Source organism: Platalea leucorodia (genome assembly GCF_965183815.1).
Source record: "Platalea leucorodia genome assembly, chromosome: 11".
Classification (NCBI taxonomy): domain Eukaryota; kingdom Metazoa; phylum Chordata; class Aves; order Pelecaniformes; family Threskiornithidae; genus Platalea; species Platalea leucorodia.
In genome coordinates, this window is record NC_138833.1 from 8,164,823 (window position 1) to 8,180,572 (window position 15,750).

The window sequence follows — 15,750 nt, forward strand, 5'->3', positions numbered from 1 at the left end:
AGGGGGATTTGGGGAGTGTCTGTCAGTCTGCAAGGGGGTTTCAGGGGGTGGTCTCTCTGTTTGAGGGCAGTCTCGGGGGGTGCTGGGGGGCCCAGGCAGGGAAGGCCATGGAGCTGCAGTCTGGACGGCAGCAGTGGGGGGGATGGGAATACGGGGAGGGAGGGCTGTGCCCTGCACTCCTGGAACCTCCTGCACGCTGCTAACGGAGGGGGGAGCGGGGACACTGGACATCAGCCCCAGCCCCCCTGACGAGGGTGTGTGTCTGTCTGTTTGTCTGCCTGTCTGTCTCCTGGGGTTGCTCTGCCCCCGCCCCCTCCACCCTCCCCCTCACATCTGGGCAGCAGCAGGAGCAGCTTATTTTTTCCTCTGCCGTTGCGACACCTCGAGTCACAGGACGTTCCCCCCGCAGGGAGAGGGTGGGGGGCTCGTCTTGGCCAGGGAGCCCCGGGCACAGCGCCTAACCACCCCCACACACACACACACTCCTCCCCAAGCACAGAGCGGGGAGCCCGGGCACCATCAAAACCAGATCACCCCGGGGTTGGAAAAGGGAAAGTGGATCCCTGCTGGTGATGGGGAAGGGTGACCAGATCCGCACTGAGGCTGGGGAAGGGAGAATGGATCCCTGCCAGTGATGGGGAAGGGCGATTGGATCCCTTTGGTGCTGGGGAAGAGGCTGTGGACACCCTGGTCTCCTCGGTTTGGTGTGCTGGGGTGTGCCCAGCCCTTCCCCAAAAATGCCAGCCAGAAGCACACCGGTGCCACCCACGACCATGTAACCCTCAGCCCAAAGGCCTGAGGGACCCGAGGATGGGGGGACCTGAGGATGAGGGTGCCCCGAGAGCATCCCCACTGCTGGAGCCAGGCTTGGGCTGAACCACCCCTCCACTGGCAACCTTAGCACAGTGGCAGCATCAGGATGGACAGGCCCCATCTGTGCCCCCCTCTTCCCATTGGAATAAATACCATTTATTCAGAAGAAACCATTTTATTATTTTTTTTTCCCAAAGAAAAAAAGCAATATAAATATTAGAGTATAAAACTTGCGTGTAACACATCGACATTGGTCTATATGGGTATAAGAAGGATATAAGCATATATATAATATATAAGTATAATTCAATATTAGACACATTGAAAGGGCAAACGTGTTTCATTTCACGTACACTCGGAGCACAGACCACATGGGAAGAAGATACAGAGAAAATTGAAAATACTGGTGTCCACAAATTAGTTACCAAGATAGATTAAAAATAACACGCCACTAAATACACAACACTCACTATGCTACCTCAGATTGCAGATTAAAAAGAAATATAAAGACTACGATTCAGCTACAGCATTTCTAGAGGGGGGCAGGTGGCAGCTGCAGGGGACAGGGTGGGAATCGCTCCCAGTGCAGCCAGCGCCAGAGGTGGCCAGATCCAGATGAAACACGGTGGATGCTCTTGCTGCCCTAGGTTTGGGGAGGGAGCGGTGGTGGGGTGACTGCTGCCATGCCAGAGCCTGGCCGAGAGGGCTGGATCTGCTCAGTTGAGTTACGTGTTACTGATTAAAAAGGGAAAAAACACCACAACCCCGCTAGGAAACCCGGCACAGCCCCTTCCTGGCCACCCCACAGCCCCTCTCCTCCCTATGGCTACACAAAGCCCCCCTCTGCCTCCCTGGGGGGACTCAGAGCTGCTTTGATATGGAAATCTGGCCCAGTGCAAGGGTGATGGGCACATGGAGGAACTCTATTCCTTATCCTTCCATTCCCTCCACAGGGTGGAAAGCCCAAAGCCAGTGGGAGCATCACCTCCTCTGGGCTGGCCCGACATGGTCCCATGCGATGCCCCCTCCCTTGTCACCCCAGCTCGCTGGCTTGGCAGCATCACCCCCAGCTCTCAGGTCCCTCCTCCGGGTCTGGTCCCCAAACGCCACCAAACCAACTACCACTTACTTGGTCACCAACTTTGCACCAAAGCCATGCGCCAGCAGCTCTGTGGATCTCACTCCTTCAGGTGAAACCCCAAATAACTCCCTTATTTGGGGTCTACACCCCAAATAAGAAGCAATGAGTCTCCCCATCCCGCTTTACCAATCCCACCCGCCACCCCCCTCCCAAGGCAGCCCCAGCATGGAGGCTTGGGCAGCTGCCGGCGCATTCACACCACGCTGCGTGGGCATGCGAGGACTTCTGGGTTCGTGGAGCTAACTGCGCTAGTGCAGGTGTGAGGCGAAGGATGTGCATGCAGATGCGGTGTGCAGAAACGTGAAGCACCGTTCCCCGGTTCCCTTGGCGGGGACTCGGCCAGACGGCTGCCTGAAGGAGCCTGGCCACAGGGGAGCAAGACTCTCTTAGCTTTAATTCCAGAAGAACATCGACTGTACATATAAATATTTACTGCAAAGAAGGGATGAGATGTGTCTGCTCTTTGGAGACCCCTAGAACCACTGGGGCAGCTGCTGCACACCTCGGCATGCTCCTCATTGAATTCCCTACCTCTCAGACATCAGGAGGGGTTTTTTTTGTCTCATATCAGTGGTTGCACTTTTAAAAAAAAATAAATGTTTAGGATGCAGCTTTGCCATATTCCCTTTGACTCATGCAATATAAACACTTACTTATTTTTTTTCCGGGTAACAGGTAAGCAGGAACTGAAGCACTCCCTACCAGCTTCTCAGCTATCATTAACTGGGGGTGAATTTTACTAATGGAAAGTTTAAGAGCAAAGATCTGGAGCATGAACTCTAAGCTAGGAACTTCTTTTTCCTTTCCAAAAAATGATCGAAGGTCTATAAATTAAAAGATCTGCGTTAAAATTATTTACACTGGGCAAAGCTGAGCACAAGCCTTGTGCCTTTCTTGGACTATCTGGGAGCAAATCGGATCCAAAGACGTGGCAGAAGACCTTCTGCCCTTGCATATTCTAATACCCGAGGGATTGTATAAAACATTAGCAAGTATTCACAGGGCACTTGTTTGCATTCGGTTTAGCTTCCGGATTGGTTTTCATCATGAGATCTAACAGCAGCGAGACCCTGCTCCTAGCTCTGATGATGATGAGATACATTCGCAGCATTTCCTACTTTTTGCATCACGGAAAATTCACATTCGTCCTCCGGCCTGGGCTGTGGTTTGGGGGAGTGCTGGAGCCGGCTGCCCTGTAGCTCTAAGGTCTCCTTCTTCTTCTCTACTTCTTCTCCTTCTTCCCGGATTTCTTCTTGTTGCCTCCCGAGGAGCCGGCGCTCTTGGCATCACGCTTGCCGGCGGCATTGGTGAGGGTGGCGGTGCTGCCCGGGATGTAGACGTTCTGCCGGTAATCAGGGACATGCTGCAGGGTGAACTGGGGGCCGTAGCGGGCGCTCAGCCCCATGGTGCCTGTTCCGCCGCCCAGGGTCGAGTTGCCGTCAGCAGCTTCTGTGGGGATGCCAGAGGGTGTGGGGAAAGAGAAGGGCAGGTTGTTAATGCCAGCCAGAGCCCACCCCAAGCCCCAGCAGCCCCGAAAGTCTCTCACTGGATGTCAAACCCAGACCTCGGTGCCACCAACCTTCACCCCCACCCCTCATTACCCTTCAGCGCTATCGCTCCACAGGACGGCTGCAATGTGCATGTTGGGGAGCATGGCACAGCCGGCACCAAAATCCCTTGTTTTTATCTCACATCGTTTCTAAAGCTTTGGGATTTGGGGCTGGAGGCTGGCCGGGGCAGGGCAACCTCTCCTCTGCCCTCGGCAGCAATGGGGCTGCTTGTCCCTCCCTGCCTGCCTGACGCTGTCTGCTCTGTTCCTCTCCCCGCCTGCTGCCTCCACAGAAAAACATCCCACGCTCTGAAAGCAGCCCATTACAAACATATTGTACAGCCACAACCACTAGTAATGCATTAAGGGAAATCCAATATTTTTTTTTTCCGCTGCATTTAAAACCCTGCCCCCAATATTTCTCCAGCCAGGTTTATTCAGGGAGCAGAGCATATGAGATGAGAAAGAAAATCCCTCCCCTGCAGTACCGCAAAATGGCTCTAGGAAGCCGAGCACGAAGAAAATCAATGCTGAAGTACATCCCATGGTCCAGATCTGGGAGCAGGGGGAGGGGAAGGCAAATTCATTCCTGCCACGCTGCAAAGCTCCAGCACAGAGAGAGGAAGCGCAGAGGGGGGGAAGGGCTGCAGGCCCCCCCGGGATGCTGGGGCACTGCTGGAGGGTAGAGGCCAGATGGAGACGGGGGGATGCACGGAGGCAGGAGGAGAAATGAGCACGGGGGGGGGTGGCAGGGCACGAGTGACGCTGTTGCCATGAGTCGCTGTGCGACCCTGCTCCAGTGTGAGTGCCCGTGCACAGACCATGGTGGGATCTTTGCACAGCCCTGCTCAGAAATTGTTTGCTAAAACCTTGTCTTTGCATTGGCTACTGTGGATCCCATCTCAGCCTTTTAACTGCTTCGTGCATGTGGCTATGGACACGCTCTCTTGGGAGGCTGGAGAAACCCAGCAAGGGCACTTGAAGGGCCCAAGGCAGAGTTTGGGGCTGCTACTCCCTCCTTTCGCAGGCAGAGAGACTGAGAGAATAAAGAAAAGCAACGAGCAGAGAACGTGGGCTGGTCCCCTTGTGTTTTTTTCTCTCTCCAGACCAGATCTGTGCATGCCTCCATGTTGCCTTCGCTTTTCCCTGAGCAGATGGAGATGGCTAAGCCAGACAGAAAGCTAGACAAAAAGCTGGGCCACATCCCACGGACCCCCTTAGATACTGCTGCGTACACATCCCCTCACAGAGGTCAGAAGTATGAAGCAACTGCAGTTTGAAAAGTTACAGCTGCTCTGCTAGAGCAGGTGGAGGCAAACACAACAGCGCGTCCGAAAACAGGCGGGATATTGTGCACTGAGGCCAAAGGATGCGCAGGACAGTGCACAAACACAGCGAACCAGTGTGGGGAAATGCCATTTTTCTTTCTGCTGTGGAAACCTTCACTGGCAGGAGAATTTTTCTACAGTCCCTCTTAAATGGGTCCCAGACCTGGAGGGGTTTTGAGGACCGTGGGCTGGAGGGGGGCTGGAGGAGGTGTGCATATACAGTTAGTGATATTTATTGCTAATCCTCACTTACCTCATCAGCAGCTTGTTTCATTAACAACCAACTCAACCTCACACCCATCGGGGTGTTATGAACAGGGACGGGACAGCTGGAAGTGCACTGTCAGGCCAGGCTACAGCCAGGGACTGGCTTGCAGGTGGACCATGGCCTCTGGAGTGGAGGAGATTTTTCTTCTGGGATCTCAGACTGGGAGCCCCTGGGTGGGGGCCTCGTGGGCTTGGGCACCTGCTCCTCTGCCCTGGGTGCTGCTGCCCTGCCCTGCCCTCCTGGGCCATCCCAGATGCACCAGGGCTCTGAGCAGTGAGGGGGATGGGGGCTGCCAGCACCATCCAGGACAACTGGTCCCCATGAACTAGTTTGCAGTCCTAGCACAGCTTTCACAGGGGAGAAAAAGCCGCCCGTGAAGTTTCCAGCGTGCCAGTTGGTCCCGGGTAAGAGCAAAGGGCTGTTTCTAGGTAACATTGACATTAAGGCTGAAAAGAAGAGAGAACAGGGACAATAGAGGTTTATAAATGGGCTGTTCTTGCCAAGCAGGGCACTTCAGTTCTTGTTGCTGGAAAGGTTACGCTCAGCCTTTATCTTTACCTTTATTATCCCACACAGTCCTGAGGAGGAAAACAAGAATTTGGGCTTCGCAAAAAATAACCAGCTAGGGGCTCCATCACCCTTTTGGGCAGAGGGGAGGAGAGGCCGGCTGGAGGCAGCCCCGGAGCATGTGCTGCTGCAGCTGCTGGTGGGGCTTTCAGGAGCACCCAATATAGCACATCTGCCCCTGCCTGCAGGCAGCGGAGCTGGGGAGAAAGACCTCCTCAGGCTCCCTTTCCGTCTGCTCTCCCACTCTCCCACCTCCCACCACGGCACCCCTATAAATTCTCACTGGAAGCCAGAGTATTTTAAGGACAGGATGTCTGCCCTTTAGTGTCTGGTGTCCTGGAGCATCTGTGCTCCTTGGTTTGCCTTAGCAGCTGCCTCTGCCCCTTCAGATGGCTCAAAACACTGGCTTTTCATGTTGTTCCCAGCTACAAGGGAGGAAGATCCAGAGGAAGGGGGCCCAGGAAGGGAGACAGAAGCCCTACAGCAGGGTCGCAGCACTGGGGGGAAACCAGCTCTCCAGGCACTCTGTCTTGGGAGGGTGATTTAACCATTGGGCAAGTAATTTAATTCTCAGAGCAACTGGATCACTCAGGCTTGGCATGGCAGGGCCAGCTCTGCCTCTTGCTAAAGCAAAGGATAACCCCTGGCACAGGGTAAGGATGCACACAGGGCATCACCAGCCCCTTCTGTGGGGGCATCCCCAGCTCATGGAGCACAGCAGCATCAGAGGAGTTTCTGCCTCCCGGGTGGTCTCTGCTCGGTGAGGACTCGAGCGTGGGCTTGATGTGGTGCAGTGGAAGTCAGCATCGACCGCTCTGTGTGGGAGCAGCTTACACTCAGAGGAGCAGGTGAGCGAAGTGCACACAGTGCCATCACCTGTGGTGTTGTGTCCCACCTGCCACCCCAGAGCCCGAACAGAGCTCACCAGATGACAATAAGAGATAAGGATCATTTAAATAGCCAGGAAACATTACCCAAGGATGGGCAGCACAAAGCTTAATGGGCAGTTAGCACTGCCCCTAATCAAAGCCTGCTCCAATCAACACTATTAGCTTAAGGAATGAGAGCAGAAAAGGGGCTACAGAGAGCAGGGGAGACATGAAAACACAATGCTGGTGGAAAAAGCTTGTGCTGTGTCCCCACCCAGCTCCATCCATCCATCCATCCATCCATCCATCCATCCATCCATCCATCCATCCATCCATCCATCCACCCAGCGCAGCAAGGGACCAGCATGGGCAAGAAAAGGATGGAGTGCACAGAGCCATCCTCTCCCTGGGGCTGCAGCAGGGGAAGCCCTTGTCTAGCAGATGGATCTGATTTAAATTAAACCCCAGGGCAGGCTGAAGCCGTGGGAGAGGTTAGGGCTATTTGAGACTTGTGGATTGGGGGAGATTTGCTGCAATAGGGCCCGGGGCTACATGGAATTCGGTGCTTAACCTGGAAGAGACCCGCTCAGCTCTCTGATCCTGGGGACTGCTGGAGTGGCAGTCAGAAAAACAGCTTTATTTGCGGAGCAAGGAAACCGGATCTGGAGGCACCAGGTGATGATAACCACATGCAACCCTGGAGGCTATTTTTCCATGGTCGTTTTTCAGGGCAGAGACACATTTTCACATTGTTTCTTTCCCTTGAGTGTAAACAACTCCCTTGCCCAAGACCTTCGTCCCCTTCCCCGGCCACGGCAGCTGTGTCTCCAGGCTGCCTGGTGTCTGCAGAGTGGCAAAGTTCAGCTGCAGCAGCTTTCCAAGAAAGAAACACCAAAGCCACCCCTCCTCCCCCAGATTCCTTCTCTCCCAACAGCTCAAAGGAAATATCCTAAGCATTTTGCACAGGGTTTTATGGCTGTGCTGTTGTTTCTATTTTTAAATCAAGGGGGGAAAGACTTAAAGGTATTTATAAATAAAGGCTGTATGAAAACCAGCCTCTTTATCCAGAGCGCTGCACGGAGTGATAATTGCACTTCTTTTACATAAAGCGATGGAGACCATGGGTACGTGGGAACCCTCCCTGCCCACCACTTCCACATGGCACAGCCATAAAACAGAACAAACCAACCCCAGATGACCCCAAACCAAACCCCTGCGACTACAACTGCAAAGAGCCAGCAGCCGCTGATGGGGCAAACCTTGGTGAGCCTGCAGCTCAGCAGAGGGACCTGGCATGAGCAGGAAGCACACACCAGCATCTCCGGACACAAGGCTTGTTGGGGATACTGAGTCAGGCATTTAGTGTATTCCTGGCCCAGCCTCTAGCCACAAGCAAATCTTCCAGGCTTCCTACCTCCTTGTCTTATGGCAAGTTGCAACACAGCAGATGTTTCATTTACTGTGATCTTCTGGAACCAAGTAGTTTATAAAACATCATCTCAAGACTGGCTCTTTCATGTAACACAACCACATCACAAGCCAAATAACCTTCTGTCCAGTATACAGACAATATACTTTGGGTGGAAGAGGTACCCCTGTCTACAGCACACCTGATGCTGATGGCTACCTGGCATCTCCTCTGCCTGAATCCTTCCTGACCCCTCTCCTCTGCAGGGTAACACAGACAGCAGTGCTTTTCCACCAGCAACTGCTGAAGAAGGACTTTTGAAGCCATCCCAGTTAACCCAGATACATAAGTCCCGCCAGCATCTTATCTAATGGCATGCATCTGAGGTGTCCGCGCGAGAGCAAGTGCCGTGATTTTCACACACGCGATGGAGACCAACCATTTGCTGAAGCCAGGATCATGGCTTGGAGCATTTCTGTGTCAAACTGGTTGTTCGGCCAGGCTCCACCTTCCTCTCCATTCTGGGAGCTATGGGAAAAGAAAAAAACCAGCAAGTTACTGCAGCTCGGTCAGGAAGAGCAGGCTTGTGGGGAGAGAGCATAAGAAGCCAAAGCTGCGGGCTTGTTCACTGGCAAAGAGGAGTTTGCAGGCTTTAAATCCTTCTATTAAATAACACTCAAGAGTCAAGACACTTTCAGAGGTCTCCATCCCTCTCCAGGCTTTTGAAAAATAACTGCCAATACTAAAAGCACTTGGGGGCTCAGTGGTGCTTCCAGCAACACCTACCTAACTCCTGCTGATTTCAGAGACAGCCAGCACCTCATCACCTCAAAATCCCACCAATATAATGTAATGCCTTCCCACCAATATAATATAATATCACAGAAAATGCTGGTCCTTAAGTCCCAGAATTGCATGCACCCTTGTATGACAAGGTCCTCTGTTCCTTTTGCAGGCCATGTAAGTGGACTCACCTTTCAAGCTATTTCAGTCTACAAGTCCATTCTTCAGCTTCATTCGTAAGACAGAGGGTGAGAAAACCCCGTGGCATGGTGGGCTTTGGGACCAGCATGGAGCCAGCTGCCTAGCACCACAAAACCTGCTCTGAAGGGAGGCTAAGAGCAGTCACCAGCTCTGCAAAGCAGAGAGCAAACAGTCCTGGGGAGGCTGGAGCAACAGGGAGAGGACAGAAGGGAGGTGGGCATCCACCTTGATTCCCCAGGACTGGCTGATGGAGAGGCTGAGCACCACAGATCTGCCTGGGAAACCTCTGGGGGTGCTACCAGGCTTTGATTAAGGAGGGTTCGTGACCGAGGTTACTATCAGCAGTCTGTGGGCAGTCTAACAAGCCCAACATTCATGTTTGCCAAGTGCCTGCTGTGCTCAGCCACCGCTCACTAGTAGTGGTACTTCCCCTCCAGAGAGGTCAGGGCTGTGCACCCAGAGCCTCTCCAGAGCCTCCTTGCTTCCAGCAGAGAGACCTAAATATCTCACCAGCTTCCTGGGTCCTCCTCTGCTCTGACCCTAACTGACCACATCACTCAGACCACCAGTCTCCCCTCTCCCAGCTGAGTGCTGTGACCACCTGCAGCTCTTGCCGCCCACTGAGGTGCCAGGCTCTGCCCCTTGGCTGCGTCCTGGCTTGCCTGGGGTGAGGGCTGCCCTGCTCTTGCAGCTGGGAGTTCTCCAGAAGCACGATGGGGGATTTGAAAGCCCTTCCCCTTGGAGAGAGCCGAGCCCATTTCTCAGGCAAGCATTCAAATCACCAGGCTGCAAGGCACAGAGATGGCCTCCTCCTCCACCACTGTGGTCCCAGCCCTTGCACCCAAGAGCTGCCAGACCCCAAAGCCCTGCTCAGACCCCAAAGACCTGCTCAGACATACTCAGGCAGCCAAGATGTCCCCCAACTTTGGGGGTCTCCTGCCAGCAGCTTCATGCCTGAGCGCTCAGCACCCTGCATGCTGCAAATGCCAGCGCAGGCACTGCCAGTGCCAACTCAATGCTGCGTGCTGGGTGGCAGATGGGCTCTTCACCACCATGCTGAACATCCCGCTGCCTGAGCACCCCTGATGGTTGCACCCGCTGCAGCTCTCACACACAGAACAGGCTCAATATGGCCATTTCAGAAATGGGATGGACCCACAGATATGTCCTTGAAGGTTGTATCTGCCACAGTGACCTTGTAGTGCGGGCAGCTCCCGTGTCTAGGCCACTGCCCCAGCTGCATCAAAATTCTTCAAGGAGGGAAGCCCTAAATGCACAAGAGCTTTCTCTGTCCTCCCTGTGCAAATGTCCTGCACACAGGAAGAAAAACTGCAAATGCACAGAATGGATAAGAGTGCCTGTGAGCTCTGATCAGGCCCCACACAGCCCTGCTCAGGCACACAGCTCGGTATGGACACAGTGAGGGGTATATATGGGCGAACTCCCTTTGAAACACAAGATCTGAGTGTAAGGATGCATGGATGGACACTCCCAGGTACTCTGCTGAAAATCTGGTCTTAAGCAACTTGCCCAAAGGCACGAAGGACCTGTGGCAGGACTACAGGACCATCCGTACCTTCCCCTTCTGTACCGCGCGCCTGATCCATCCCCAGCCAGGCACAGGGCACTGCTCTCACACCTCCTCTGTGGAGGATGCAAACAATCACTAACGTAGCAGAGGCTGCTCTGGCACAACACTGCCAACAGCACCACTTCTGAAATACCTGCCGTCTGCTGCAACCCAGGGCATCCCAAAAACTATTCATATCGCTTCTCCGTGATGTGTGTGGTGGCACAGTTTCAAGAAGGCCAGAAGCGAGGCTTGCCTGCCTTGCAAATTGGTTTCAGTGCAAATTGATTTCATGATGGTTGTGCTGAGACTCCTCAGAAGTGGGTACTGCCGCCCTGCACTCAGTGTTGTGCCAGCGAGCAGCGTGCAGGCAGTCCAGGCAGCAAGGACAAGGTGGGGACAGCCCTGAGGCTGCAGTGACCTGTTAATGTCACAAGCAGGGCTGGGAATAGAGCCCCAGGCTAGATCCAATAAAGGACTTAAGAACCTAGACCCCATTGCAAACCATAGCCCATTCAGCCACCAACCAGTTAACCCCAGCAGCTCCTGCCCCACCAGCTGCCCCACCGGCTGGCAGCTGAGGTTCCCAGGTTTTTCAGAGCTGCAGGAAAGCTGCCCAGGAACACCCTGGTGCCTCCCAGCTGCTGCTCGTGGCTCTGGGGGCTGCCCCGGCATGCTGAGGGGACCCAGGGATAGGGAAAGGGAAAGCACAAGGAAATGTCAAATCCTTTTTTTTTTTTTTTAAATTGTAATATTGCGGTGGTTTGAACTCAGGCCCAGGTTCAACTCCCTCTTTGATGCGGCAATTCTGGCATCACATTTTCCACCTCCAGAAAGACTCTTTCCTGCCCTCCCACCTCTCCTTTGGGCAATGGGCCGCACTGGACAGAAGCTCCTCCTGCCTCCTGTCAAAGCCATGCCTCCATGCCCTAGGACAGTGGGAATGCATGAAAGGAAAGGCTCACGCTGTGGCCAGGACATTCACCTGGCAGGTAGCAGCAGGACCACCAGCCTCACTAAGCTCCCTAACCATGTGGTCCTCGCTCTCCACCCCAATGACCCTTGGCCCCACAGCTGCATGCAGGCACAGACAGGAGAGCTGGCCACCACTGAGCACCAGAGTTGCCCAGGGCTGGGTTGGAAAGGGGGGAAGAAGGGCCATGGTTAGTCCCTGCAGCCTGGGAGGGGGTTGAGGGACACAGCCCAACCCCTCTGGTGCACAGCACAAGAGAAGCAGCTGTACCAAGAAACATGTGGATCTTGTTCAGGTTGTTTTGACCACGTGTTTTAGAGGTGTGTGCCCCCAGGGAAGGGTGACCCTGCATCACCAGTGAGCAGAGAGGTTCATCCCCAGAGGATCTGGAGATGGGTGGTGTTTCAGACCCTTCTCCTTTCTTCTGGTCTTAGAGAGGGAGTGAACACATCTGAACTCACGTGATGGACTTCACTGGCCCCCGCGTTATGGTTATACCCCAGTGTCAGGGGGACAGCCAAAGTCCTACATCCTCTTAATGCCCTGTGGAGTCACAAAATCACAGACTGACTCAAATGGAGTCAGTCATGAAGCACCCAGCCTAATGAAGGTGGGAAGGTCTCTCATCCAACATCCCACTCAAAACAGGGCCAAGCTTTCAGCTGGATCCAACTTTATATTAGATGCTCGGGGCTCTGAGCAGCCATATTTTGAGTATGAGATTTCTCCATCTCTCTGGCCTCCTGTTCCAGTGTTTGACCACCCTTGGGTGAAACACGTTTCCTAACATCTACTTCAAATTTATGTTGTTGCAACATGTGCCTATTGACCCTCGTCCTTTCACTGTGCACCTCTGAAGACAGCAATGAGACTCTTCTCCTAGCTCTCATGCCTCCAAGCTGAAGGAGCTCTTTCAGCCTCGCCTCCCTTGCCACAGGCTTCAGACCTCTAATCATTTTGGAGGCTCCCATATGGCCATGTCTTTGTTGCAGTGGGGAGCCCAAAAACTGGGCACAGTGCTCCAGGTGTGGTCCCATAAGTGCTGAATTGAGGGCAACCATCTCTTCTCTTGACCTGCGGACTACCATCTTACCAGTAAAACCCAGTATACAGTGGGTCTCCATCACAGCAAGGGTGCACCGGTGACTCATGTTCAACCTGACGGCCCCCAGGTCCTTTTCTTCAAATCTACTGCACCCAGTGTTCCCAAATTTTGGACAAACAGCCCCAACGTCATTTGCCTGCTCCCTGTTACAACATGCAGAAAAGCTATTTTAGAAATGCCTTAGGGTTGCAAAAAAAATGGTATTGAGCTCACTTCTCTAAGCAGGAAATTCAAGTGCCTCAATTACTGGCAGTGCAATCATCCAGAATTCAGAAGCACAGAAAAAAACAAGTGCTGTAATCTAAAAACGCCCAAAAATAACTTCTCGCGTTGGAAAAAGGCACACAGCTGATGACCAGATCTGGCTGTCTTCCACGGCTATAGGATGGTGTTGTGAATCACAGCTGTGAATCACTGATTCAACCGTGAGCAGCCTGCCCTGCTCTGCTCCCCCTGCCTGGGGCGGGCAGACCTCGGAGCCCCCCCTTGCAGCACTGGTCCCCGCTCAGCCACAGCCTTGGGCGCTGCTGTGGGGAAGCTGCCTGGAATGGGAGGGCTGGTTCCTATGGAAATGACTCCAAGGACTTGCTGGTTTTAATACAAATGCCGTTGACTCAATAGGTTTTTTCCTAAAATCCCATCCCCCCATAGGATAGATTTTTTTTTTCTCTGTTCAATTCTATTCCACACTTCAAAGCTCAGAAAAGAGCTGCCTTTCATTTTCGGGAACGTTTCCAGCACAACTAGGACTGGAGGGAAGGAAGCAAACCCATGTTGCAGGCAAACCCAGCAATGCAGCATCTTAGGGGGCTCAGGGCGTGGTGGATATGGAGCACGGGACGGGGACTGTGCCAGCAGAGGCAGGTACAGCCAGTGCATGACCTGCAAACACCTTCATTAAACCTGTCTACATGGAAATCAGGGAATATCGAAATGAAAGGCTTGCCCTGTAGCCTTTACACAGCCCTCACCCATCGTGAGGCTGCCCCATTACCAAGGGCTTCCACAAGCATCTGCCCAAGCAGCACAGGATGAACCCAGGTGCTTTGCTGACCGGCTGTTTTGTGGAACCTCCAGCCACCACGTCCCTTTTTAACTTCCACTTCGAGCACAGAATTATTCATTTCCTTGTGGGGTTGCTATGGAGCTCGTCACTATGGCAGCCGAAGGCCTTGCAAACATTGATTTGCACAACTGCCCAGTGAATTTCTGAAAAATTGTTTTCCTTCCTCTGCAGCTGGAAACATGATCCGTAGCAGCACCACAACAAACTGAAGAAGCTTATTCGTGCCAGAGTGGTGCTGTCAGAGCCCCAGGGGCTGGAGAGGACAGCCCAGCACCCCATGGATGAGACCTCAGCACCTCGGGGGTGCCTGGCAGGGCTTCGGGCAGCACTTGGCCTGGGGATTTTCCCGGGACACCCTCAGCATCCTCCCTCCTCTCTCATTTGGTGCTTTCTAGCTCCTATGACAGCGGCCCCCCAGCCAGCACTGCTCCCACCCCACAGCCCCGGCTGCTCCAGGCTGCCCTGCTCTGGGGAAGAGGATGTGGCTGGGGTTTGTTTCTCCTCCCAGCCTCTTCCCCTTTCCCTACTGTTTGCTCCCAGCTCTGGCTGCTGCTCCCAGCCTCCCATCACCTCCCCCAGCAGCCTGTCTGGGGCAGCACTCTGCCCTCCCCTCCCCATCCAGCTCCCAGGGCCAGGGGGCATCTTCAAGCCGATTCCTCCAGCCCCATTCCTGGGCAGCCCCTCGTCCTCCCAGGCTGCACCCCCTGCCTAAATCCCCCTACACTGCTGTTTCCCCTCTCCCAGCTTTCCCCAAGCCCTGTCCCCGCCCCCCGCCGCCTCCCACACACAGCTCCAGCCAGAGGCAGCAGCAGAAGTAAAATCTCAGCCTGCACGTTTCCAGGCTGGCAAAGTGACAAGCAAGAGGGAACAGATCCATCCCTGCCGGTGCTGAGCCTCCACCGCACTCAAGGCGTGCTGGGGACACAGCCCCACGGCTGGGGATGCAGACCCAGGGCCAGCATCCCTCTGTCCCACCGCCCACGCCAGCCTCCCACAGCCCCAGGCAACAGTCCGCCACCCTCCCACGTCCCCCAGCCTCCGAAAAAAGAGAATCAGCTCCAAAATTGCCACAATTTCCTGCCCTTCATCCTTCCTCAACAGAGGATGCTGCCAGCCCTTCCCCCATGCTCCCCCAGCTCTGCACATTCCCTGCCGCTTCTGTAATGCAATTACAAGGGCTGGAGCTGACCTGGATTAGGCTCAGCTTTAAGATCATGACTTTGCAAAGACAGGATTGAAAAATGTTAGCAGGCAAGCAGGGGGAAGATTTGCAGCCTCCCAAAGCACCAGCTAGTCGTTACTTCCAGCCAGCGGAGGCAGAATAAAAGGCCACAATGTCTCTAAAATGGGGACCAGGGGCAGTCCCCCCTCCTGGGGACTCTTCCAGCCCTCATGGATGAGCTGGAGCTGAGACCAGTATTATTTCACCCAGCCCACCCTGCTGCCATCCATGCCCCAAACATGCCGGGAAGGATATTTTGAGAAATTTTTTGGAAAGGATATTGTGTCTATTTGTCCGAGCTCTGCATCTCTGCAGCCAGACATGGCATGTGCTCAGCTGTGCAGGAAGCAGATGGAGACAGAAAAATTAAACTAATACACATAGCACCTGCTAAATTACCTAAAATAGCATTTCTATACATAACGCTGTGATGATGAAACTCCTGATATTCTGGGGACTTTCCAGAATGAGAAATGCATCCCATCACTAGGATATTTCCCTTTCTCCATAAAAGACTCTCCAGCTTTTGTCCCGCCTGGCAGGATTCAGGTGGCTGAGACCTCAAGGGCCATGACAAATGTGGATAAAGGGATTATTGGCCCAGGATGGTCAATAAGGGAAGAAAACATTCAGCCGAAGAGGGCTGCATGATCTAGAAAGAAGCCCATATACTGAATCTGCTGAGATTTGGGCTGTTAATAAACAAAAGGGTGAACCCTGCAAGCAGGAGTGCTCACTGGCATTGTGCACAGCAGGGAGACCAGCTCTGTGGTATCTTGGCTATAGAAGAGGAAGTGGTGTGGGACCAGGACACATGGCTACAAAACCTTCAGCTTCCAGTCCCAGGATTGGCTCAGCTCTGCAGGAAAGGGGTAAAGAAGAGCAGT

The 15,750-nt window shown here is 53.7% G+C and overlaps 1 protein-coding gene across 1 annotated transcript in view; it reads right to left on the reverse strand.

Moving 5' to 3' along the window:
• Positions 1 to 974: 974 nt before the first annotated feature.
• Positions 975 to 15,750, reverse strand: part of LOC309596189 (uncharacterized protein) — a 39,192-nt gene continuing 24,416 nt past the window's right edge. Inside the window, 2 exon segments of the mRNA XM_082324032.1 lie at positions 975 to 3,403; positions 8,383 to 8,471. Of these exon segments, the coding sequence (XP_082180158.1) occupies positions 3,177 to 3,403; positions 8,383 to 8,471 (316 nt within the window). The 3' untranslated portion in view covers positions 975 to 3,176.